Source organism: Peromyscus leucopus, chromosome 8a (assembly GCF_004664715.2).
Source record: "Peromyscus leucopus breed LL Stock chromosome 8a, UCI_PerLeu_2.1, whole genome shotgun sequence".
Classification (NCBI taxonomy): Eukaryota; Metazoa; Chordata; class Mammalia; order Rodentia; family Cricetidae; genus Peromyscus; species Peromyscus leucopus.
This window is the reverse complement of record NC_051085.1, coordinates 50,507,248-50,535,080: the sequence shown is the minus strand read 5'-3', so window position 1 is coordinate 50,535,080 and position 27,833 is coordinate 50,507,248. Positions and strand designations below refer to the sequence as shown.

The window sequence follows — 27,833 nt, the reverse complement described above, 5'->3', positions numbered from 1 at the left end:
TGAGCCACCAGCGGAGAGTGCAGAAGTTGGGCTCAGGTGTCCCATGTACCTCGGAAGCTAGAAAGACAGGCTGCATTGAGCACAGACATTTTTTATAATTACATGCCTACAGGGTTGCCACCTGTCCTAATTTGATGTGATTAAGGTAAAATAATAATAATAAAAAAAAACTGTCCTCATTTCTCTTGGCATGGAGTGGAGGAGCCAAGCTTCCCCTCAGGGAAGAAGAGGCAAATAGCACACAACAGGGGTGGGGTGGGGGGCAGGCCAGGGAGGCTGCGGCCTCTGGTGTCAGGGAAGGTGGGGACGGCACTCACTGTTCAGGAGGTCTGAAGTTATCAATTCTGAAGTGTCTTAGCAGGGTATGTTAGCTGTTACTCCCTTTGCTGTGTCAAAATACTCAAAAAAAGAAGCAATTTAGGGGGGAAAGAGGTTTGGGGGCTGAAGTTTGAGAGTGAAGTTTATAATGACGAGAAGAGCACAGCAGTAGGAACATGAACAAAGCTCATCATGTTGTCTCCACAGTCGGGAAGGAGGTGAGTGCTGCTCAGCTCGCCTACTCCTTTCTATTCGGTCCAGACGGCCACCCCATGGAATGGTGTCAGCCACATCCAGGATGAGTTCCCCCACCTCAGCTAAACTGTTAGACCTGAAGTTAACCAGTAAGTTCCACCTGCCCAAGAACCAGGTAACTTCCTGGGATTCTGGGAGTTACAGTTCTTGGAAAATGGCATAGCCTCATGGGAAAGCACAGTAGCCTATGGGTTTTGTCCATATAAGCCCCACCAACATGTGTCTCAGGGCCACTTACCTGAAAAGTTTCCAGATGATGGTCCTGACCAAATTCCATCTTGGTCAATATTTAAAATTTTAATAAACGCTTGCTTTAAATTCAGTCAAAATGGTGGAGCTAGTTTTTCTGGAGAATTTCAGGATTAACAAGGCCTCTCCGGAAGTATCCTCAGAGATGTACCCGGAGGAGTGACTACCTTATCAACTTGCTAATCAAGAGTAACTGTCACGTCAAGTTATCAGGACTTCAACACGCTGCCACTCTGGCCATGGATGTCACACTGCGGTGTGTGTGGGGGATACCCTCCTTAGACCATCTGAGCTATAGAATCACATATGTAAGAGACTCACTGACCCAGATACCATCTGGAGTTTGGTTAATAAATATTGCCATAGAATGGGGAAGGTGTCAATCATTAAGAACGGTAGCATATCTACACTATTTGATATGAAAAAAAAATGTGTATATTGTTTGGTGGAAAAATAGCAAAAAGGATATTTAGCATAAAGCCAAAGGTTTAAAATTGTGTGTGCACACATGTCTATGTATATGTCTGTACGAGAGTTATTAGGAGGTCATTCACAAAAAGTGTTAGTGTGACGACTACTGCGTGGTAGAATTACTAATCCCTACTTTCCATTACTGTTTTCTTATTTTATAATGGCCAGGGTTGATTTCATTCTTGAAAACATTTTAAAAAGAAGAAGAAAGGTGAGGAAGAAGGGAGTGATGGAAACTTTAAACACCTTCTAACTCCTCTGAAGTAGGAAAAAGCCCTCTAGGAATGATAATCTGTCACCAACACTTGTAAGAAAACGCGCTGTTCCTTGCTCAACCTCGATGCCTCTGATCCTTATTAACCTAGTTTTCCCCTTCCTTTCTTTTCCCAAGATGAGCATTTTATCTTAAAAATTCTCTTTTTAGAGCAGCATAATTCTATTTGTCATAAACAGCTGCCTCATTAAATACCTGTATAATTTTTCCTCATTTGTCCTAGAATTTTTCAGTGGTTCTAACAATGCTGCAGATATTCAAGGAATTAAATGTGGCCTGCTCCCACTATGCTCAGAGGAACTATATCCCAGAAAACAAGAGTGGGAAAGAACGTCTAGGTTCCCGTGAACATCATAGTTATCATCACAGAATTAACCAGTAATCCACGAATGTTGTTACCAGACAGAATTGTTCTTTACAGTTTTTGATTGGGCATCTGGTCAGGAAGATTATTGGTTAGAATTCATTCACTGGCCTTCAAGTCATCCTCCATCTTAATTCCAGGTCAGACCCAAGCTGAGGCTCACCGCATAAATGTTTAGCTTCCCCTAGCCTGGAATAAGCGTAGTGGGGTCTAAGACAGTAGCACTGGACCCACGTGGTGCTCACATCTGGCTCGCAAACTGAACACCATCGTGCCAATGTGGTATCAGCTTCGTTCCTTCCAGTGGTGTATGGGAGTGCTGGGGATGAGCACAGGAAGAGTCGCAACCTCCTCCCATGGTCTGAGAAGGTGGACCAAGCAGGTGGCATGTTTAAGTATGAGCTGGTGAGCGAGGCTGAGAACACCAGGAGGAGTACGCTGCTTCACACGTGTGTCTTTTGACCTGCCTGATGAGTAAGTGTTGATGAGTGAGCCGATAAATACATATGGCCACCACTTGCCTCCTCTGTCCCTTCCCCAGCCATGTGAGATGGGTGGTATGGAAGCCTGAATGAGAACGGCCTCCGTAGGCTCATAGACTTGAATAATCTCAGTTGTTGGAAATATTTGGGAAGGATTAGGAGATGTGGCCTTGCTAGATGAGGTGTGTGATTGGGAATGGGCTTTTGGGTTGATTCATGGGCCATTCCCAGCGACTGCCTGTCTGCCTGTCTGCCTGTCTGCCTGTCTGCCTGTCTGCCTGTCTGCCTGTCTGTCTCCCTGCCTGCGCTCGACCCCTACCCCACCTGCGCCGCCTTATGGTTGTGTGAAGGTGCGAGTTCTCAGCTGTTTCTTTGCTCCACCGTCATGAACCCAAACCCTCCGAATCCGTAAGCCAAATTAAACCATTTCTTTTATGGGTTGCCCTTGGTCATGGTGTTTTACACAACAATAAAAAAAAAAAAGCAACAAAGACAAGTAGATAAGGAAAGTGAAATCTCTTAAGAGTCTTTTCAGTCCACACAGAATCCAGACCTTTCACACAGCCTGTGCCACCAGGAGGGTAGCAAAGTCCCCTGACATGGGTGCCTATGAAGCCCTGGAGATGTTTCCGACCCATCCCTTTACCTATCTTCACCTGTTCCTGGCTCACCAGCCTTCTCCCTGAACTGTATCCTTTCCTCCTGAGTGCCCGAGAAGCACCAACTCACAGAGTGGACAGATCCCAGTAGGTCTAAAGCTAAGGGAAGCGAAGGACAGAGTGGAAGGAGGGGCTTAGTATACCAAAGGATGAGCTCTGTTTGCACAGCTCCAGAACCTGACCGAGGTCTGGGAGAGCGCTTCCAGAGAATTGTGGGGAGTCTGGCCACCGCTTCTGTGCAGCTCCAAGCATCTCCTAGGAATTAGGGGGTCAGGGTACCCCGGCTTAGACACTATAAACACTTGTCTCCCCCAGATTCCTGCACTACACTATGGAGTTTCCAGATGTTTCCAGAGCCTAATACATGCACTCAGCATCAGCCTCATTGGCATCATGGCCATTTTGATTCAACCAGTGTCCAATGCCTGGACTTTTTTGAGCCAAATCCTAGAGGTCTGATAGATTCCTTTAGAACGACCAGTTGGTGCTGCTATGGATGATCTGGGCATCCTGTCTGAGAGCATCAGTTTCTGTATTTCCTTTGCACTATATCTACCCAAAGGTTCAGTCTTGGTGTTGGCTCTGCATCCTCCTGCTACTTCCTTGGATTTGTGAGAGCCTCCTTGCTTTCTCATGTGACATGATGTTCCGGGTCCAGCCTCAGTGTTCTCATCTCAGTCTTGAGACACACTGTCTAAGAATCTTCGGGGTCTGGGGATGCAGTTCACTGGTCGAGTGCTTGCATCACGTGCATGAAGCCCTGGGTTCCATCTTCAGCTTGACATAAAACCCTGGATGTGGTGGCATATGTCTGTATAATCTCAGTACTTGGGAGGTGCAGGCAGAAAGATCGGAAGTTCAAAGCCATCCTCTGCTGCTTGGATACATATGGTAGGAGGGAGAAACACGGATCTGATCTTTCTTGCCATAATCTCATTATCCTTTTCCCTAAATTCACATTCTGAAACCTGGACATCATCCTAGCAGTATCAATATGATCCCTTAGGAGGTGTTTAATTCTGAGGCAGAGCCCTCAGAGAGCCTCTCTTGAGGACAACAGGAAGTGCACTCTAGTCAGCCACTGTCTAGTGTCACCTTGATCTCAGGCTTGTACTTTCATAGGTCTTTGTTGTTAGGAGCCCCCCCGCTACGACAGGGTTGCAGAAGCCCACACAGACCAAGGCAGTTCTTAAACAAAAGGCGCTTGATCATCTCACGCTGACGCTAATAAGGCAAATGTAGTTACTGATTGGTCCCCGGGTCATCAGTTTTCTCATGACAGAGTCTGTTCCTAACGACACTGACTGACAGCTTTCCTGGGTTGATGGACAGACTGACAGACACCCAGAACATCAGCAGTGCTGTTACTGAAAGCAGAGTTGCTATTGACAGTGTGAGATTTTTTTTTTTTCTATAGTGCTTTTCCCACCTCAGGGTGGCCTCTCACCAGAAACGTCAGTGTGAGCTGCTTTCAATTAATTTAACACACAAAGTTTTAATTATTTCTGTTTCTCTGGTTTGTTTTTTATTTTGATTTTCATAATTTATAGAACTTTTCTAATGTCATGTGTGGGAGTTCCCACTTGTAATCCCAGCATTTGAGAGGCTGAGGCAAGAGGATTACTGAAAATTCTAAACAAGCCTGGGCTAGCCTAGGCTACAGAGTGAGACCCAGTCACTAAAACTAAAACCAAAAAAAAAAAAAAAGTACAAAACCCCAAATCATATGCATACAACAAGGAAAACTCAGAGTGTCAGTCATGTGACCATCCCTGGCATGGCTGTCTTCCTTCTATGCTTGTGTGGTAATCCTTCCCTTGTTTGTTTTTAAATATATGAACACATTAGACTACATTCTAACGTCAGCCACCACCATCATTTGACTGTTCAGAGGTGGCATGGGGTTGCTGAGCAGTAACAATACCAGAGGGTGAAGAATAATGGCCCCAGGTTAAGCCAAAATGATGGGCAGCGGAACAAGGTTGTGGGGACAGTAGAACCAAACAGCTGTCTGTACCGAACACACAACTCAAAAATCTGTGTTATAACTGGAGTCACCACAGCGAAAGCTGACTCGAGGATTCCAGGACCACTGATCAGCGTGACTGATGTCACTAATGTGTTTACGAAATTTCAGGCCAGCAAACAAAGGAAGCAGATCTCATGGGGGGCCTGGTCTGTGTGTCCCTGCCCTCCTCACCGGTCCCAGCAGCCAGATGGCTCCAGTAACACTTCTGTTACACAGGGCAAGCTTCAGGCACTGTGGTGACCCCAGGTGGCTGGCAGCTCCTTGTGGGGAGATGGCCTCAGGTCCGCTGAGGAAGGCAATTCCCAGTGACCAAGCCCGGAGTGAAAGAAGAACTGGGCACCAAAGTCCAGTGTGACAAGCAAGCATCCAAACAGCAGTGGCCGTTCTGGAAGCACTTGCCTTTGCAGGTCCATGGCAGCCTATTCAAGGTTGTCCTTATGCATGTGATGAACACAGTCACTGCAATGTGAGGGGTTTACGCCCGCCTAGGAGGAACACGGTGACAATGGTGCGTTTTTTACTCCGAGAAGGAAAGAGGTACCAAGCCAACGCCACGCCAGGATGTGTTTCGCACACCAGCCTTCGACATTTTGTTTCTTGTTTGTTTCTCATCTGCATAAATGTGACAGAGATAGGGAGCTTCCTGCATGGCACACTGTCGTATCAGCATACAATACAGTGCCTGAAAATAAATATGGGTGAAATGAATGACTCCAGTGCAATCAAAAATACCTGGATAATTCATTTGTTTCTCTTATCAATATACTGTTTGCTTCCTATTCCTACTTTAAAAGAATAGTATGGAAAAATACAGAGTAGAAAAAAAGATGAAGAATGGAATATTTTGATATCTGGTGTCTCCAAACAATTGTCATCAAATAGACATGGCTAATGGTGAGCTGCATAAGAGGAAATGTATCTTCTAAAAATCCATACGTACTGTGCGTCTGAAGTGAACCCCTAGGTTTCACCACAGAGACCGTACAGTGGAGCATCAGTCTTGCTTCCTGTTGCTAGACTGACTGGCTGTTTGCCATCTGCTTCCCCAGCTGAGAGCAGCTCCATCAATGCCGAGACCACAAGGTCAGAAGTAAAACCTGAGGCAGAAAAGGGAGCCCTTTCGTGTTGACTCTGAGAGACTCAAGCTGGCTTCTGCTCCCACGGCCCATGGAGCACGTTCTCACCCGCTCCCCAAGACCCGCAGACACGCCCCCACCCTCTGGACCCACCAGGCACATGGCGATTCTCAAGCCCTTGACCCATCTATTAGTCCCTGTTCTTCTTCGTCACTTGATGCTTCCGCCTCTGGCTGTCACTCATCGTTGGTGGTAAAGACACAGCACCTCCCATACATTCTATAAGTCAAATCCATCTAGTTGCTTGGTTTGGTGGCTCAGTCCTGGGACTGGTACACACCAGGTCTGGTGTATCATTTTTGTTTTTAATCCTATCCCAGTATAACATGTTATCTTTGTTGTTGGATTCCAAAACTGCTTGCTGCTTCTTTCTTTCTCTCTCTGACTCTCTCTCTCTCTCTCTCTCTCTCTCTCTCTCTCTCTCTCTCTCTCTCTCTCAACACTTCTAAAAAGAAAAAAGCTCTTCAACCTTTTATGCTCGGCATGATAGATAATTGACATTTCAAAGTCACCAAATAACAACATGGGCGTGCTGCATGAACAGCAGTGATGCATGAACTCAAAACACAATGGCAGCACCGAACCCCCTCCAGAATGATAATGCTGACGTCACTCTGAGATGAGGGTGCAGTTTGCAGGCTCCTCCCTAAGGTAGCTTTAGTGATGTCTAGGCAACTTCCTAAGTAAAAGTTAATGTATGTATGTTCTCTCTCTCTCTCTCTCTCTCTCTCTCTCTCTCTCTCTCTCTCTCTCTCTCTCTGTGTGTGTGTGTGTGTTTGTGTTTGTGCATGTGCGTCACATATGTACAGGCCAGAGGCCAGCCTCAGACATCATTCACAGGCCAGAGGCCAGCCTCGGACGTCATTCCTCAGTGCCATTTGCCTTGTTTTTGAGGCAGTGTTTCTTCCTTGTCATGGAGCTTGCTGACCAGGCTAGAATGGATGGCCAGCAAGCCCCAGGGCTCCTCCTGTCTCTGCCTCCACAGCACTGGGGTTGCAAGCACAGGCCACCATGCCCAGCCTTTTATATGAATCCCAGGATCAAACCCAGGTCCCCATGCTTGCACCATGCTGAGTTGTCCCCAGCCCTGGTACGCAGGACTTCAGGAGGACAGTCATCGAGGGATGAAAATTTTCCTAGGCAATCCTCAGCTTGGAATCCCGGACCATGTTAGCGGCTGTTGATGTTTCAATGTCTGGTTCATAAGCATGGCTTCAGATGTTCTGTCTGCTGTTTTCTCAGAAACTGTGGTTTGACTCTTGCTCCAGAGCTATCCATGGTGCCATCACTTGGGTAGCACATGAGAGGATCCCAGCGTCACCTGCACTGGGAGGTCATTGTCCCTCCATTTTAATGGTGTCCGTATGAATGTGTGTGAGCGCTGTAGTTCAGAATATGAATAGCACATTTGGACTCATTGGTCTAAGTCTGCTGGTAGAAGAAAATTATTCTGATTTAGCCATTTCAGCCCATGAAGATAAGGAATGGTTACTAACTTTGATGTGAAGAATGTCAGGATCTGGGCCATCAAACCAGATCGCAGTCACCAGTGTAGCTGAAGCAAATCGGGATGGTTTTGTTGGTGGTGTTTTCCCACCATAAAAGCTGTTGTTTGTACTTTCAATTGGATTTTGGTTTTATTTTATTCATCTAATTTCTTTCAAATGTACCTCACACCAGCACTTTAAAACATCTAAGTATCAGAACTGTGTGCGAGCAGTAATGAATCTAAGTGGCAATACTCAGAATGTCTACAAAAGTGTTGGGTTTTGTTTTTATAAGAACTTGAAATATGCTCTTTGGTAATGAAAGCAATTATGCCCACACTAAGATAAATAAAAGAAATAAAATGCGTAGCACTAAAGTAACAAGGGAAATTACCAGAATAAATTTAAAGTAAGACAAATCAGAAACAGAAAATACCATTAAGTACTCATAAAGATTCTAACTGGATTATGTCTCCCTTTCACATTCCACTATATTCTCTAATCTTTCATCCATCTCTTTTTTATTTCTGCATTTGTTCAGGGCTCTGATCTGTTTTGTTTTGTGATGGAGTCCCGTGTATCTCAGGCTGGTCTTGAACTCACTGGATAAGCTTCAGCTTCTGGTCCTCCTGAGTGCTGGGATTACAGGCGTGTGCTACCATGTCGTTTACACAGTGCTGGGGTTCATGCACGCTGGACAAGCCCTGCCAACCGAGCTACCTCCCCAGGATGACCCCACCTCTACTTGAAGCCCATTTAGAATTATATAAATTCTTAAAATCTAACCATTGTCATTACTTAATAGTTTGAGGCACTCCTCCCCGCCCCCACCAGACCTGGTATTACTGAAATAAAACTTGAGGAAGTCTAATTTTAGAGCCTATTAAGGCAGAATGCAAAGTTCTAGAAGTATCCAGTATCTATCCCTCACCAACTTGCACACCTACAAATCATGTGGACCAGGAAACTCTTACAAGAAACTTTTCTGGCCATGACACTCAGCACCCCGCTGCCTGCTTTCTTTCGGGGAGTAGATCAGCTGGCACTCCCCTCTGGCCAGATCGACATGGGAATCGTGTCCGCACAGGGTCCCTTTTCATGCATGCTAACTGGACACGGCCATGTTCATTCAGTCAGACCGATGGATAAGTATAGTAAAAGGGAACACATTCACGGGCATTCTTCCCTCCCTGTGACTTCTCTGACCTTAACTGGCTGAGATATTGAGAGCTGCAGAATGATGGGAGGATCACCCGAGACCCTTTCCTCTCTGAGCTAACTCTCCTGGTGACCATCAGTTAAGTGTGTTGTGGGAGAGCTTGCTGGATGGTGGAATACCCTTGCAGTTTTAAAGCGTTTATGCATATATTTTTTTATGTTGAGTGTGTTCTCGTTTATACCCTCCACCCTTCCTTTTCACACACCCATTGGTCCCCTTGAGTGTCCTCCTAAACAGGTGTATATCTGTTTTTATCATATTCCTTCAATATTATCTTCTCCAGTCATATCCATTTTCCTACAAACAATGTAACAATATAGCATCACTGCTTATGGTTTAAAAAAATCCATTAAATGTACATACACATACATACGTATGTATATATATATATATATATATATATATATATTCCTTTGAAATACCCTGTTATAGACATGTGTAATCAGAACCATCCATTCAGAGATTGGTCAGTAACAAAAGAATTCCAAAGAGGAAAACAAGCTTCCAAAACCAATGTTCTCAAACTCTTAAGAAAATGTTGACATCATAAAAATGTAGAAATTAGAAAGATGTGTGACTTGGCTGTGTTGTGACTGCCTTCTCTTCCTGGTCCTCAGTATCTCCTGTCAACTCCCGAATAACCACGGAAAAGCATTTGCCTCAGTAGATTTGCACCACCGTGCAGACAGTCAAGTGTCACATAAAGAAGAGGTGGAGAAAAAGACCTTGAGACCTGGGGATCTGTCCACCATGGGGGAAGGGGAGGGAGAGCTTTCAATGAAGGGAGCTGAGGACTGACTGCTGCTGGGCATATTTTTGCCCTGAGTTTGGGTTTGTCAGACAGAGTGAGACAAGGTTGTTGAAAGAACTCTTGGTGACTGTGATGATGATGCTATCTGATAGGTAAGCCACTGCCCAGGTGAGCCATCTCTCGTCCTATTCAGAGATGGCTACAAAGATGAGCAAACTGTCTGGTTAAATTATTTGCAGGAATTTCTCAAAGCCAACAGCAAGGTTATTTATTGCTTTACAAGCTTATCTTCCAGGGAAGAATTTTTCTGCAACAAATAATTAGGTCTCAGTGGTGTCAGTTCTCAGCCGCTACAGTGAGGCAGGGTGGATGCGGGTGTCTCCTGTTCTCTTCTACACCCACACAGCTGCGTGGAACCCCCACACACTCCAGCTTCTGCCTCCAGGCCTTCAATTCCAGCCACACCTCTTGTTTTCTGTTTGATTGTGCTCTGCTCTCTGGCTTCTCTCTGCATTTAGGTGGTTGGTTGATAGGCCTGTTATCTCTTCAAGCCATCTCCAGGAAGGCAGAATCCCTGCCTGGCTCATTTTTTGCTTTCGCTATCGCCCCTGGCCTCCTGCACTGTAGACACATACTGAAAGGTTGTTCAAAAAGAGATTTGAATGAGTTTCTAGGCAGATTTACCTCCTGCCGATAACCATCACATTTATTTATTTGTGAAATGAAAAGTTAGTGCTTATGTCTTTATATCCATGAGGCTGATTCTTCTTCGATGCCTCATTGGAAGACAGGTCATCTCCTAGCCACGGGGAGGTGATGCAAAGACATTAGATTCACAGAGCAGCTGTGAAAAACCAGAAAATATCAATCTGCATGATTCTCATCTGAATGATGAAGTCAGCAACATGTGCCCTGGAACATGTTGCTTTGAACCCCTGGAGGAGGTATCTGCGCTTTCTGGTTAAGAATTGCTTCAAGAAGTTGAATAAATATTTATAGCTTCTGTCAGCTTATTTTGGAAATGTTCATGGTTGTGGTACCCAGATAAGCCATACCTGGTGCTCGGGGGTTACAATACAAGGTCTCCTTCTTCAAACTAAATTCATGCTCATACAGTTCAGTGATTAAAAGTATGCTCAGAGCTATAATTTATTGGATTTTTCTAGATTTAATATACCTTCATTTATGAAATCACAAACATCAGTGCTTAATACACCTGAATCTGAACCCTTTCAAAGGTTATTTTTTACATAATAAAAACTGCACAATTTTGTATTGTCATGAGAAGTTACAAACACCCACTCAGATATAGAAAATAATGTGATGAGCACCTGTGTTCACACTCTTGTCTTTGATAACTCCCAGGTTCCTTAGTCTTTCTTTGCTTCTGCTTAATCCTCTTTAACATAAAGGTGAAAGGGCTGGCAGGATGGGTCCCCTAGCAAAGCGGTTCACAAACCTGCTGATTTGAGTATTGTCCCTAGGGTCCACATAACCAACTCTACGGGGTTGTCCCCTGACCCCTACACTGCACCATGGCGTGGTGCACACGCGCGCACGCGCACACAGCACCACATTAAAATGAGGATAATAAAGCTTCACTTTTCATGCGTTGTTATTAGGAGTGAATGCATTATGTACATGTACTAAGGGAGTGGATGCTTTGTGCTCACCATTTACTTTTGCTTTTGAAAATTGTATTACACTTGAAAGGAAGAAGGCTTCAACTTCCCTACTCTGCTTCCTCCTCTGTCTGAATTTGAGGGACCCTAAAGTGGTGTTTTCACTCTCGACTTGCTCCCGCTCTCACAGTGTGGGTACCCATGCTGTTTGGTTTTTTACACACACATAAATGTTATGGATAGGTTGTTACAGCTTGTTTACTCCACTTTATGTTTTTGACATTTATCTATTTTGATACATTTTACTCTAACTCATATTAACTCTCTTCCCCAAAACCTAAGCTTACATGTCATTTTCTCAACAAGAAATCTGTTTCCCAAGACTTTTTTTCTGAGTATCTGTGTGTGTATGCACGAGTATTGCTACATGTGTGGGTTCATGAGGAGTCCAGCAGAGGGCGTCAGATGCCCTGGAGCTAGAGTTACATGTAGTTGGGTCACATGGAACGGGTGCTGGGAACCAAACTTGAGGCCTTTGCAAGAGCAGCAGCAAAACTCTTCAGCACTGACCCATCTCACCAGCTCCTCAGAAAGAACACTTGCATACCTCCTCCTGCCCTGCACTTGTCCCTGGAACAAGCATTACACTTTTTCTCTGCACTGTGCTCGCCGTCTCCTAAAATTACATTGCATATGTACCTATAGGCTCCGGGGATCTAACTCAGTAGCATCGACCTGGTGGATGAGCCCTGGGTTCAGTTCCCAGCACTGCAAGGACAATGTTCCTGTCCACTGACCTGTTTTGTCTCTTTCTCCTTTAGAGCACACGTCCCACCGGGAACATCTGACTGTTTTCATTTTTCCCACTGATATAATCCAGGTCCTTTAGTGGTGCTGGCACTAAGTGGCTGATGCATAGGATTTATTGAATGGTTTTCTCCTCTATTCACAGGCATTGCTGGTGTTTCCTTTTGTGGTTGCTCTTATTACAAAACAATGTTTCAGCACAACCTCTTCATGTGCAACTATGCATTTCCCTCATTTGTGTATCCAGGAATGAATTGCCAGGTGAAAGGTGTCTACTCCAAGGCTCTTCACTGGTTTAGGATAGATCTTGAGATCTGTCAAGTGCTGGCTATTGAACAGGAATGAATAAATCTTTTCAATGTAAACATGAAGCTATCAGCAGAGAAGAACTATTAAGATAGGCTTGGCTTTATTGACCAAAGTAGCAATGCTTTGAATATGATTATGCAAAGTCCTCCTGTTGCTTTTTAATGCAACTGCTTAGTCTAGACACCTCAGTGAATTTTCTATGGGTTCCATTGAGTCCTACTCTCAACTAAATCAGAAATGGCCATTTCAGCCAAGTGCATAGAGACCCTAATCAACCTGACCTACCTGCATTTACAAGGCACCCATGGGCTCAAATATGGCCTACCCATGCAGCCTGGCCCACCCACCCATGCAGCCTGCCCCACCCCATGCAGCCTGCCCCACCCATGCAGCCTGCCCCATGCTCGTTTGCTGACTTTGATCAACTCAGATCCCCACTTATTTTTCATGTCATTTTGTTGTTATCTGGATTCTTTTTCAAAGTTGTCCTTAAGGGAAGAATAGACGGTAACTGTCATTGCCAAGACTGCGTCGGGGATTCTAAGCTGTAGCCAAGAGAAAAATTCATCCTCAAAGCATTCCACACCACACAGCAGCGATCTGCAAATTGCAGATTATTTGTATCATGTGGCCGGTGCCATTTCCATTTTTATCCCAAGCCTGGGAGCACACGGTTTTCCATCGAACCCAGAGGATATCACAATTGCTCCTGTGATGATCTGCAAGGAAATGAAAGGGGAGGGGGAGTAGGGATTGAAGGCTCATACAGTTTTTAACTTTTCAATGGAATGTATTTTCCAAATGAGTTTAGCCTTCTTTCCAGCACAGTGATTGAGGAAAGTCAGCAGAGGCTTTCTGAAGAGCTATGGTTGGGTTAATCCCTCCAGGTTCTGTTCCTTCCTGGGGCTGTTGTTTTTTAAGTGATCAGTTATTCTGTGGGAATGAGTGAAGACCTTGCAGTACAGTCCACAGAGGAGCTTCCAAGCTAGATGACTTACAGGTGTCACGGTGTAAGAACGAAATGAAAGGATGTGGGTCACAGTTACTGACCGAGATTGGGAACAGTTTCAAAGGTGCCATTTTTTTAAAACTGAAATCTAGCTTCATATTCAGAGGATCTCATTGGCCAGTGAGCAGACACGCCAGCCTTGGGGCTTCTTGCATTAAAATGACAGCTGACCATGCAGTGTTGAGTTGATTGACAGAGACAGGCTGGGCACAGTGGCTCTGCCCAAGTAGTTCAGGCACTGGAAAGAACTGGAAGGACAGACAACAGGGGGGGCTGCAGGCCGCAGTTGGGGGAATGTGAGGAGAGAGCAAAGGGCACTGAGAAGACAGAAGAAATGAAGCTTGGAAGGCTAGACAGGCGCTTTCCAAAGGGACATGTGAACTCATGAATTCTGTAAGCTGATGGAAAAGTCAACCAGTCCAGGCCCCTGCGGCAGGCACCTAGTGAGAAAGGCCCCTGCTGTGAGCTCCTCAGACTGTTACTCTCAAGTCTCCCTCAGATGCCCAGGGCACCTCTCAGCCCTTCTTAATCTCCCCACAGACAACCCTGAAATCCTTACCTGGCTCTCCCTTCCTGAAAGCAGAGGCCGGACTGGGGTAGGAGCGGGGAGTGGGACCAGGCAAAGGGGCTGCTGAGAGCTCCAGGTGTGTGAGAGAGAAGCCTGTCGAGGGAGCCGGGGGTTGGAAGTAAGAGTAGTGGAGCAGGAAGAAGGCCGAAGACCCAGGTCTGGCTGTGCAATCCAGCAGTAGTGAGGAGCAGCCTGCAAGAAGTCTGGGGTAGAGAAAAAAGTGTGGCCACCTTTCACACACACTCCTGTGGATGTGTTTGCCAAAGTGCAAAACAAGTTCAATTGTTCATCTAGAACTTTTAAATATTCAGACAGAAAATGTTCTGCTATCAGGGAAGAAACATCTCACCCCTCAAACACACAAATCAATACATCCCCTTAACAAAAGACAGGCGAGCAAGAGAATAATGAGTTTATTGACACATCCCTTCACATCCTGTGGGGGAAATCCCAATGAAAAGTGGGCGTGGCTAGTGTAATCTCTTCAACAAAGACCAGCAAACCTCAGAGACCCAAGGAGACAAGAGAGGGGTGGTCTCGAGCTCCCAGAGCTGGGAAGCTGCACGGGGTGAATTTTCATACATAGGAAGAAACTGGTGGCATGGGGTTTGTTCCAGATTCTTCTGGTGCTGTGTCTGAACTGATGAGAGGGGTTCCAGGAAGAGCTTGTGTAAGAGAGAGAGGTGTGAAGGGAGTCTTCCTCCGTTAACTGCTTTGCAATTGTCTCTAACTCAAAACTATTCAAGGCACAGTCCGCGGTAACAGTCTGTGTCCACAGACAGAGGTCTGTTCTAGGGTTGGTCTAGTCTGTGTCCACAGACAGAGGTCGGTTCTAGGGTGGGTCTAGTCTGTGTCCACAGACAAGAGGTCTGTTCTAGGGTGGGTCTAGTCTGTGTCCACAGACAGAGGTCTGTTCTAGGGTTGGTCTAGTCTGTGTCCACAGACAGAGGTCTGTTCTAGGGTTGGTCTAGTCTGTGTCCACAGACAGAGGTCTGCTCTAGGGTTGGTCTAGTCTGTGTCCACAGACAGAGGTCTGTTCTAGAGTGGGTCTAGTCTGTGTCCACAGACAGAGGTCTGTTCTAGGGTGGGTCTAGCTATCGGCTTCAGAATTCAGAGTAGGCTGGAAGGCAGGATGCTTCATGGGTAGGACAGGCAGACACCAGCTATGGAATATTAAAGTGTGAATGTAAGCACAGCAAAGGGAAGAGCCATGACCTGGGATGCTTGGCATAGAAATGTCTCTCTGAAACCTCTCAGGGTAAAGCTCCAGGAGGTCACAGATGTGGTGGCTCCCCAGCATCTGCTCCAGCGTCTGACACTAAACACATGAACCAATACCAAGACAGTCAATAGGAGACTTCCTGGCCACCACATTTCCACTGGAACTGCTGCTCATACCAAGGTCGAGTCTAAGTGGTGGAGAAGGGAGAGGGATGTGAGCATCTGGTGTTTCTGGTGTACGCATTCCAACCTTGATGATTTCAGGAAAATTGCACGTGTGTCACAGGGAAGAGATGCAGAGTGATTGCATAAGAAGAATGAATCTGACTTTAGTCATTCCACATCTAGAGTTAGTATCTAGAAAAATCTTTCTAATCATAAGAACACTTTCTTACTAAAATGGAATTTGTTAGGAGACCCCGGCCCCAGTCCTTTCAGCATGGAAACAGTCTTTGGGGTAGTTTGTCAGGGATGCCAAGAGCAGTAATTCCATACTGAAGGAGGAGAGGTCAGTCCAAGGGCAAGATCTGTCTTTCTTCAGAACACTGCTACGTGTTATGTAATCTGTCTCTAATCACTGAACAATTAAATGCCAGCAAGTCTGAAATCCACAATTTCAATCTGATTGCCACTGGTATAAACAGAATCACCAAATTGCACCTGGCAGTTTGGTGGCTGTACTAGGGAAGCTCTTTTGACATTTCAACAATGGGCTGAGTGACTGTCTATCACGGTGGCTCCAATCTGCACCATCTCTGCAGGCCTGGCCTCCGGCCTCTATTTTGAGAACAGCTCTGTTGCTCCTGAGGTTTTAGCTTTGCTTTGACATGCCCATGAGAATATGTGAACACACACACATAGCACATGCACACACACAACACATGTATGTACAGATACACATACTAACTCTTGCCAAGCGATATAAAATCATTTCCGAGATATTAAAATATTGACTGACAGGACAATTAGACTTTTTACTCTTTATCTTTCACCTGGGCCTAGATTTGTCAGTCATATAAAGACATGTGCTTTTCAAAGCTCTTGTTGGCTGTTAGAAGATGGTGACTTAAATATATAATAATCGTATCTTCCTAAGCATATATGATCTGTTGTTTTTAATTTTTTTAATGAAAATGTAATTACATTTCCCCCTTTTCTACATGTAACTTCTCCCATGTCCCATGTCTTCTCCCTCATTCTCTCTCAAATTGACATTGAGGACCTCTCTTTTATTATTATTGATGTATCTGTGTACACACACATGCATAAATATGTAAATATAACCTGCTGAGTCCATTCATTCAGTGTTGCTTGAGTGTACTTGATTTCAGAAATGGCCACTTGGTATTAGATAACTAGGAGGAATCATCTCTAGGAAAGATTAATTCTCCTGCTCTGAGTATTTGTTAGTTGCCCATAGCTCTTCATCTAGATGTGGGGCCCTGTGAGATTGCCCCCTTCCATGTAAGCATGACTATTGTATTCATTCAGGTCTTGTTTAGGCAGCCATATTGCCAAAGTATTGTGGATGTGACTTCCCTGTTTCTAAGAGACATAGTCTTGCACTGGACTTCCTGTTCCTCTGGCTCTTACAATCTTTCCATACCCTCTTCAGAGATGTTCCCTGAGCATTAGATTCAAGAGTTGTTCACTGCGTTTGGACCAGTTGTGGCTTTCTGTGATGGTCTCTACCTGCTGCAAAGAAAAGTTTCTTGGATGAAGGGTAAGAGCTACACTTACCGGTGGGTATAAGGATTCCTTGTAGAATTAGGAATTATACTGGTCTAGTAAAGTAGAAGTCATAGGTTCCCCTCTAAGATCCATAACTTGACTAGCCCTGAGTAGCTGGCTAGGTTTCCAGTACCAGGCATGGTTTCCCACCCAGTGAGCAAGCTTTAAATACAATTAGACAACCGTTAGTTACTGCCAAGATATGGATGCCACTATTGCACCTTTGGGAATATCTTTCCATGCTGGTCATTGCTGTGGTTCATAGGCATCACAACTGGGTAGAACTGTGGTTTACTGCCCTCCCTTGGCAGCTTGCATAACACCTTCAGGAAGAAGGCTTTTGGGTCAGATCCAGTTTAAATCACCCGAGATCTGTTTCCTAAGTGTGTGATGTCTTCAGCAATAAGCACTTAGCTTCGCTTGCTGGGAGGCAACTAAATTGTTTTGAGAGTCTTTGGGGCTACCTGACCAACCACTGGATCAAGGATTTCTCATACCTAGTGCTGGTGGAGAGTATGCTAGCGCAAGTGTCATACTTGATTTGTTTATATACATATGTGTGTATGTGTATACATGTATATATGTATATGTATATATTATGCAATTTTAGGTAAAAACGATATGCTTCTGTAAGGCTTTTTCAAACACCTTTAGTGTAATTTGTTCTCTTCCCTCCCACTCCTTCTGCATTGACCTCCCTCCCCCATTTCCAACTAAAGCCCCTACCGTGGTTACTTTTCTATTGCAGTGATAAGACACCAGAATCAAGGAAACTTAAAGAAGTAAGAATTTATTTAGGGCCTACAGTTTGAGGGGGTTAGAGTCCATGACCATTATATGGGGGACCATGGCAGCAGGCAGGCATGGTGCTGGAGCAGTAGCTGAGAACTTACATCTTGACAAGGCAGAGAGACAAAGAGAGATTGGGAATGACCCAAGTCTTTTGAAACCTCAAAGCCTGCACCCCCAGTGACACAACTCCTCCATCAAGGAGGCCACATCTTCTAATTCTTCTAAAACTGGGGACCAAGTTTTAAAATATATGAACCTGTAGAGGTCATTCTCATTCAGACCACTACAGCCCCCTCCATATTTTCTATATCCTTCTTTATATCGTATACTTGTAAATTATTGTTCTACTGGATGTTGGTTTGGTCTCCTTTCATAAAACTCACCACCGACACTGAGAATTAGAAAAGAAAGGACTCTAGGGACTGAACAATAGCCATGTACATCCCCAAGTATTCCGCCCTTAATTAAGGTGTGAAGACTGCACCTAACTGTGGTGGCAACTTTCCATAGGCTGGGGTTCCGAGTAAGAGGAGAATGTGAACTGAGCATCAGCATCCCCATCCCCAGACTCCTGACAATGGATGCAATATGACCAACGGCCCCACATCCCTGCTGCCATGACTTCCCCGCCACAACAGGCTCTATCCTCGGGGCTAGTAAGCCAAAGAATCCATTGTTGTAGAAATGAGAAAAGTGACAAATCGAGTGTGTCACCAATCCTGGGAAGTTCTCATCATTTGAAATATTTCTGCGGCCAGTGCCTGTCTTCTCTTTGTGGCTGTAGAGTGATATGATGTACACCTCTGTGTCCCGGCAGCAGTGGGAGCCCCCTATGAGAAAATCATTTCCTTGAGTCAAGAGAGTGGACTCCCTGGTCTGAGTGGAGGCCTAGCATTGGTCCCTTAGCTGGGTGATTGGCCTGCCCTGCTGGAACGTGAAGTCTCCACTCAGGCCAGGGTCTCACTTGCTTGATCTGAAGGAGATAATTTTCTCTTTATGGCCATTCCTGCCTTCGTGGAATTTGGAGAGGTTCTCATGGTTTTTAGATGTTCCCATCTTTCTTTGCATTTCAATTTGGCAGGTTTCTTTTGAATGTCCTTCAAAATCCTGCCCATCAAAGGTTTTCTTTCCTTTATCACAGTACCTGACTCCTCCTTGGCTTCCATCCACCTTTGCTGTGTCATAGGTTTTTTTCATGCAGTCCACTTTTTCATTAGCACTCAATGTATTCACCTTTGTTTAAATTCCCTGCCTGATAATTCCAACATCAGTGCCCTACCTGAGTCAGTCTCTGATGTTTGCTTTGTCTCTTGTGCTGTGGTTTTGTTCTTTGTTTATTGGTTGGTTGTTGGTTGGTTGGTTGGTTGGTTGGTTGGTTGGTTGGTTGGTTGACTGGTTGGCTGGTTGGTTGGTTGGTTGGTTGGTTGGCTGGTTGGCTGGTTGGCTGGTTGGCTGGTTGGCTGGTTGGCTTGTTGGTTGGCTAGTTGGCTGGTTGGTTGGTTGGTTTTTCCTCTGCCTGTTAGCATGCCTTCAACATTTTACTGAAACATGAACATGGTATTTAGGGAACTGGAAACTGAGGTATCTGGGCCTTTGATGTGGAAATGTATGTTAAACTGCTGAAGACTCAGGCTATGATTAGTGTAGGTTGTACCTGGTAGCGGCAGAGGTTTCAGATTCCTCTGGTATCTTGTTTTGTTTTGTTTTGTCTTCTTTACTCTTTGGTTAGGGATCTGGATGGAACCAAAGATCTCTTGCATGCTAGCAAGTGCTCTACCACTGAGCTATGTCCCCAGCCCACCTCTGGGATTCTTAAGCCCTCCTCTTCTGTGCAACGCTGCTCTTGCCGCTAGACCCCACTGTTAGTCTACTGGAATGCTGTAAGTAATGTAATATGGTGTGAATGGGGGATAGACTGAATCTTCCAGTTACAGGTCTGTCTTTCAGTTTCCGAGAGGGGCTGTTATTTAGGACTATGACCTTCAAAACAGCCTCTGCAGTGATACCCAGCACTTATTCATGGATGCAGGATTCTGTTTCCAGGAAGCCTTTACTCTTGGTGACTGCCCCCCATTCCCAATAGAGACAGGCAGGCTAGGGGTACGGGGCTGCCTGGGTCCTTTTCACTTTAGAGTAGACCTTTGTTATAGAGAGCCATAAGAGATCCTCAGAAACCTCTGGGAGTATAGTCCAGAGAAGTCCATAAAGGATCAGTCCCCAGCATGTTTCTCATCCCTGACTATTCTACACATCCCCCTAGGAACAGATCAGAATTATGAGCTAATCCTCCCTATAGGTTTATGACCCAGGTTGGCATACCTGACTTGTCTATCCAGATAGTAAGAGGTGTCTTACCCGGTGACATCAGTTTTCCCACGGGCCCAAGAAAAGTGCTTGACATTTAGTTTTCCTGAACTATTCTTATAAAGATGAAAGCAGTAGCTTCTAGCTCTTTCCATGTCAGGACTAGAAAACAAGAAAGCCCACCATGGCTTCTTGATAAGGGGCATGGTGATTGTTCCAATAGCTGCATCTTTTTTGAAGAAAGAAAATGTCTTAAGATCAGTAGCATTAGATATGGGAACAGCACTAATGGCATTAGCAATAATTGTGCTTGCTTGCTTTTTTTTTCCATCTCATGTTTGCAAAGTATCTTGCTTTCTTTTATGTGCATTCAAAACAGCAGCTCAAAGAAAACATTATGATAAATAAACAGATGCTTCCAGTAGCCTATTTATTCAGGTACACACCCACAAATCTACAAAAAAACAAGCAGATGGTAAAGAACCAGAACTCCAGCCAGGCCAAAACTTGGGTCAGAAGGTGTGAAGGCCCCAGTCTTGACATTTTCTTGGTGTGTGTCCCTCTACTTGCTGTGTCCAGCGGTGACACTATCTACAGGCTACTCTTCTCAGGAAATCAGATGAAAGGAAAGGAGGTAGTCACTGTCCTCAAGGCTGTATTTCTGCTGGATTTCTGAGGAGGAGTATTTGAATATGCAACTGAACAAACTCAGAGCAGAAGAAATGGGAGAGAGGGAAGAAAGGGTGTGGTGATGTAGCGTGTCCCCCAATATATTGTGTGCCCTAATAAAACTTATCTAGGGTCAGAGGACAGAGCCAGCCACTAGGTTAGACACAGAGGCCAGACAGTGGTGGCACTCACACCTTTAATCCTATCACTCGGGAGGCAGAGATCCATCTGGATCTCTGTGAGTTCAAGGCCACACTGGGAACAGAGCCAGGTTTGGTGGCCCATACCTTTAGCCTCAGCACTCCAGATCTCATGTCTTGCGTGGGAAAGACACATACCTTTAATCTCAGGAAGTGATGGCAGGAAGCAGAAAGGTATATAAGGTGTGAGGACAGGAACTAGAGGCTTTTAGCAGCAGTTCAGCTGAGATCCCTTCCAGGTGAGGACTCAGAGGCTTTCAGTCTGAGGAAAGAGAATCAACTGAGGAGTTGGTGGGGTGAGGTTGGTTGGAGCTTATTCTGTCTCTCTGATCTTTCATTTTTCACCCCAATACTTGGTTCTGGGTTTTTATTATTATTATTAAGACCTTTTAAGATTCGTGTTACAGAAGGGTGAGTTGGGCTTTTGAGGAGCTGAGAAGGGATAGTTGGGAGAATGACAGAAAGTAGCATGCTGAGAACCCACCCCATATTTTTCCCCTTTCCACCTACTCCCATTTTTTCTGTCTCCCATTGACCTAAAATAACATGCAAAAAAAAAAAAAAAAAATGCCCCGCCGATGAATGACTTTGTTTGGGGACTGGCAAAGTGTTGCAACAGGAGCGCACATGCTGTCACAGAGGAGTATATTAGGAGAGATCGAGGGGAGGAAAAGACTGGAAGGCAAAATGGAGACACTCACAGCAGATACTTATCCTTGGTCACAAGGATAACTAATAATGGCCACATCGTCCAGGGTTGGACAGACAGCTGATGAGCACATAGCCTTGCAGGAATGTCCTTTGCAGGCTCACAGTGACCTTGTGTAAGATTACAGGTCTAGCAGATTCCTCGTGAATGTTTCTTGCTATCGGGCATGCATCTTGTCCTTCAAAACTTCCTCTCCTTGTGCTATTTTAGTTAGAACTTGGCATGATTTTATCCAACAAATTTCATACACCCTATACTGACACGTTCCATGCACCTACTGTACGTTTCTAGTTTTGTGGGTTTGAAGCTCCATCTTTACACTCAGTCTGTGTCTGTCACTCCTGTATGTATGTCCCCATGTTGGGCACAGCTGATGGGTATCATGTCATGCATGTCTCAAGCGCCTTAACTCTAGCCACTTGGTAATATATGCTACACCCATCCTTGTTTGTTAGTTTGTGGTACCCTGCAGGTGCTTAAGGTAATTGTGTCGTCTTCTACTCAGGATGTTTATCTTTGAGCTATCATTGACATCAATCCTTTACTCCTGTCTTGCGTGAGTACCAGAATATAAATTCTAAAGTTGAGCTCATTTCCAATTCTGTTTCTTGTTTTCTCTGGCATAAAAATAAGTTGAGACCATTTTTCTCCTCGATTTTGAGTGATGTCAACAACCACTGATAAAGGAAAAAAAGGATTCCAAAACTTTTAGATTGAACAGATAATTGTTATGATAATGTATTTTTAGATATAAACTAAGGTATAAATACCTTACACTTGTGTAACTAAAAGGCCAAAACAAAAACTTGTAAATTAAATGTAAATGTAAAATATAAGAGCAGAGCAAGCAAGCTATTTGTAACACAAATCTTAAATGGTCTTATTAGTAGGAAAAAAAAACAGAGCCAGATATTGGTGTGAAAGCTGAAAGATCAGAGAAACAGAACAAGCCAGCCACGTTCTTACCTCTATGAAATCCGCAGCCTCAAGAGTGATACTCCCTGTTTACTCACACCTTATATACCTTTCTGTGCCCTGCCATCTTCCTTCCTTCCTAGTGCTGGGGTTAAAGGCGTGTGCCACCATGCCTGGCTCTGTTCCCAGTGTGGCCTTGAACTCGCAGAGATCTGGATGGATCTCTGCCTCCTGAATGCTAGGATTAAAGATGTGTGCTACCACTGCCTGACCTCTATGTTTAATGTAGTGGCTGACTCTGTCCTCTGATCCCCAGGCAAGCTTTATTGAGGTACACAATATATCATCACAGCTATTAATTTAATGTGGCAGGTGCTGCTGTTTTACTGAAACCCTGAACAGGTTCCTGAGTTACTGTTCCAGGTCCTCCATCTCTACCTGTCACCCTGGACTATGTACCATCCCCAGTTTAACCTCTGAGTGGAGACTCTTTGGGGATGGGGAGTCAAATGACCCCTTCACAGGGGTCACCTAAGACCTTCAAAAAACACAAATATTTACAATTCATAAGAGTAGCCAAATTACAGTTATAAAATAGCAACAGCAGTAATTTTATGGCCGGGGTCACCACAGCATGAGGAACTGTTTTAAAGGGTCACAGCATTAGGAAGGTCACTGTCTTGGGCACTTCTCATTCCTTCAGCAGACACCCTGGGATTGTAAATCCTGAACAACGATGCAGCTCTTGCGTTCTAATCATTTCGGGAAACTAAACCATCACGCCTTGCTTCTGAAGAGGTCTGACGTAGGAAGACAGGCATGAGGCTGAATTTCCATAGGACATCTCAGCTACACTGCCAATCAAATGACACAATCCTCCTCCGTCACAAATTCTTTAGATGTTCATCAGAGCAGCAACTGGGAATGAGCAAGCCTCTCGGGCAGAGCCTTCCTCACCGGCAAGGCTCTGTGGCCTCCAGCTAGAGGTCCGCTCAGCTGACACTTCAGGAAGCCAAGCTCCCTTCTTCATGCTATTGGACATGACAGCGGCAACTAATTTTTATGTTTGCCAACAAAGTATTTGCCTCAGGACTTTCATTTATTTTCTTAAACAACAACAACAAAAATTACCTGTGCCACCTCAGTGACTATTTATTAATCACCTTCTCACTATGATGTGCTGCATAATATCTAAGACCAAAATGTGTTCCAGTCTTTACCATGGCCATAGAATGTCAGAATTGGAACTGACTAGAGTACGTTACTCAGGGGTCTCAGAAAAACAGAACCAGTAAGGATACATATGTGAGGACACTGTATTAGTCAGGGTTCTCTAAAAGAACAGAACTGGTATAATGAACACACACACACACACACACACACACACACACACACACACACAGGATTTATTAAATGGCCATGGCTTACAGGATGTGGTCAGCGTAATGCAGCAATGACTATCTCACACTGGAGAGGCTGAGAATCTGGGATTTGCTCAATCCATGAGGCTGGTGTCTCAGTATTTCCAGTGTAGAGCTGAAGAGTCACTGGTTTTCAGTCCACATTGGAAACTTGAAGTGGATTCTAATACCAGTGAAGGAATGCAGCAGCCATAGGATAGATGAACTTGCCAGCGAGAGTGAGGGCAAGCAGGCAAAGAGCAAAAGCTTCCCTTTTCCTTCTCCTTTTATCTGAGCTAGAAGGTGTTCTTTACATTTAGGGTAGGCTTTCCTGCTACAAAGAACCTGATGGAGAAAGTCCCTCACAGTATTTCCCAGTGGCTTTTGTCTTAGCTAATTCAAGATCCAGTTAAGTTGACGATGAAGACTGGCCATCACAAAAACATGAGAAGGGATGTGCTGGGATTGGTGCATGTGGGCATGGGAGCTGAGAAATCTCAATCTGGTTCCCAAGCCAGAGAACCAGCAGGGTGTGGTGTGATTCACTTGGAGAACAAAAGGTGAAAAGAGCAGGGGCAGGGTCGATCCAAGCCCCAGGTCAGAGGACTACAGACCAGGCGCTCTGAGGTCTGAGGGCAAGGAAAGGGTCACGTCCAGGCTAGAAGGCTTCATCCTTCCCTGCACCCTTCCCTGATGCTGCTTATGTTCACTGCCCTGGATGGGTTTTGTGATGCTCACTGACAGGGAGGGGTGAGGGCAGATCTATGTTCAAGCCACCAACTCAAATGCTAGAAACATTCTATTTTGCCTCCTGCCCAGGTATCACATGGACCAGTCAAGTTGACACAGTTATCGTCACACCAAATTCCCTTTAAAATCCTGTGTCAGTATTCAGCCCTGTGTGGACATCTCTCATCACTAGCCTACACTGTAATCCTGTTCTACCTTCTAACACTCTTGCAAAGGACAACTTCACCTTCGTGAAGGCACATCCTGTTCTTTCTTAACCTGCCCTCACCTGGAAAGCCCCCTCAGCCCCTCCCCGTTTTCTTACCGACTGGAGCTGAGTGAAGGAGAATCAGCTCAGTGCATCTCTGATGGTTCTGCATATGATCCAATTTCCTTAATGGAAATGTCAGCGAATTTATGCAATCCAGGGGTCTTATCTCAGAGGAACAGGTTTTTAATATCAATTTTGTTTCTGGAGTTAATGTTATGAATGACTACAACCTAACACCGTGGAATAATTCCATTGAGGAGGAAGGGACAGAACATGTTTTAGCTGATCCTAAGCATTTACAAATGTATACATCTATAAATGTAAATGTGAGTATATAATTTATTTATTTCATTTTATGACTACAGGGAGACAATGGGAAGCTCGAGAGTTAAGAATTGGTTAGGAAAACAGGTAGTGGAGGTCTCGTAAACTCCAGCAATCCTGTGAAGACAGGATGCCCAGCCATCTTGCCTCCATTCCTCCAAGCCTTAATGAGCAAAACCCTGGCCCTAGTGGCCGGGAAATACCACCCGGTCAACATGTGAGAACCTACAGCCACTGGCTTTCCCCTCCCAGCCCCACAGACTCCGAGCTCTGTATCAGGGCACACTTACAAGTGCCAGAGGACCATGATATGCTAAGGCCAGGTCATAATCTTCATTCCAGGGGACAAGTCCAGCTGGAGTCACATACAGGCCTTTCCCAGAGAGTTACAGTCTGAGCCCAAGCAGTGGCCATCGCTGCTTTGAAGGTCTGGCTCCTTTGCGGTTGGTGAGATGTGTGTTTTCAGGTGCACGTGTGTGTCTTCGTCAACATCAGCATCAGCTGTTGGCAGTCATAGCGGCACATAAGAAAGGAACTAGGGCACAGAGTGACAGTGACACTTTTGTGATTAATTCTCCTCTCCCACAGCTGGCTGTCCCAACTCCTTGATTAAAGAGCTCCATCACTTCAGGATTCTTGGAGAAGAGCAGGTGAGTCCGACTTTCAAAGGCCGCATCACAGTGTCGTGAAAGATAGACGCTAATGAGACAGTTTGGACCCTCCCTGGGGAGGCAGCATGTGTCTCGTGACCCGCAGCACCCTGAAATGGGGAAGAAAGCCATGCCAGAGATACACGTGAGGACACTTCTCCCTCTTCTATCCATCAGACCTGACAGATTATTAATTGGTACATCTGCTCCCTGCCAGAGCATTTCATCTCAAGACTGGAGTAGTAAGCAGGCCCTGCAAAGTGGCAGATGCACAAACAAACAAATGAAGAGATGAATTACGCCTAAGGGATCAATAGGCGCAGACATTCCCGACACGTCTGTGAGTGGGTATGCCGGCTCCTTTGTACCCAGTCTGTTACTTATACTTCATAGCAGCTTCTGTCTACATGCAGAGGAATGTATGACATCCAAAGGATGGCCCGCACGCGCGCGCACACACACACACACACACACACACACACACACGCACGCACGCATACACACATGCACACACACGCACGCACGCACATGCACACACATTCTTATATTTTTGACTGCTTAAAATAAAATTGGCTTTCTGTATCCCTGGGTTCACACCTGTAGACTCAGCCAACCACAGATTGAAAATATTTGGGGACGAATCAACAGCAAAGAGACTAGGGAGATAGCTCAGAGGATAAAGCTACTTGCCAGGCACATGTGACCTGAGTCTGAGTCTCCAGGACCCATGTAAAGCCAGTCACAATAGCTCTAGTATCCCTAGAGCAGGACCGGGGAACCCCCCTAAGCTAGCTACCGCGGCCATGTGCAACAAAGGGACCCTGTCCCAAACAAAGTGGAATGTGAGAACTGACACTCAAGGTTTTCTGGCATCTGGCTTCCAGGTATGCACTATGGCAAGTGTATGCACCACACGCAAAAAATATCATATGTATACACACAGAAATCATCACAAAAACATTGCAATAAAAGTTAGTACAAACTTTGTAAATACAGTAGACTATATATATGTGTGTGTGTGTGTGTGTGTGTGTGTGTGTGTGTGTGTGTGTGTGTGTATAGTATTTGCATTGTATTGGACATTATTAGTAATCTGAGAATGATTTAAAGTCCATTAGGGGGCAGGGTATACATTATATGTAAATATTGTTACACCACTCTATATAAGAAAATGACTTGAGAACCCCCAGTGTTTTGTGTCCAGTGAGAATCCTGAAACTAATCCCCAGTGGAAATCAAGGACAACTGTACCTCTCCTGATCCTTCTATGAAGTTCCAGAGTCTATGTCAGTGTGTTCATTTGTCCTCGCAAAACTAGCACTAGACAATTGCCAATGTGTTGGTTGACCTGACACCCCACTGGTGGTTTTAGCCCTGACTGCCCAACAGGCAGATGGAGTTGCCATGACTCGGTTTTGCAGATGAGTTCTGGGGTTGTGTCTTTGTTTGTTAGGAATCTAAGTTTCTTTTCTTGTTGCTGTGATAAAATACCACGAAGAAGTCTGTAGCTGGAGGGCTTCTCTCCAGGTTCCCCAAGCCCCGCAGTCCCACAATCCACTTATAAAATAATCACTCAGATGCTTATATCACTTATAAACTGTATGGCCGTGGCAGGCTTCTTGTTAACTGTTCTTTTATCTTAAATTAACCCATTTCTATAAATCTATACCTTGCCACGTGGCTGGTGGCTTACGAGTCTCTACATGCTGCTTGTCCTGGCGGTGGCTGCAGTCTCTCTCTTCCTTCTTCCTGTTTCCCCAATTTTCCTCTCTCTTTGTCCCGCCTATACTTCCTGCCTGGTCACTGGCCATCAGTGTTTTATTTACATAGAGTGATATCCACAGCACTTCCCCTTTCTTCTTTTTTTTTAAAAAGGAAGGTTTTAACTTTAACATGGTAAAATTACATA

The 27,833-nt window shown here is 45.0% G+C and overlaps 1 protein-coding gene across 2 annotated transcripts in view; it reads left to right on the top strand.

Annotated features, from left to right (window-relative positions):
- Positions 1–27,833, top strand: part of Prkn (parkin RBR E3 ubiquitin protein ligase) — a 1,218,024-nt gene that overhangs the window by 976,885 nt on the left and 213,306 nt on the right. For both annotated transcript variants that reach the window (XM_028866686.2, XM_028866685.2), the window contains exon 8: positions 25,863–25,924. In XM_028866686.2, coding sequence (XP_028722519.1) covers positions 25,863–25,924 — 62 coding nt within the window. The remainder of the gene's footprint in view (positions 1–25,862; positions 25,925–27,833) is intronic.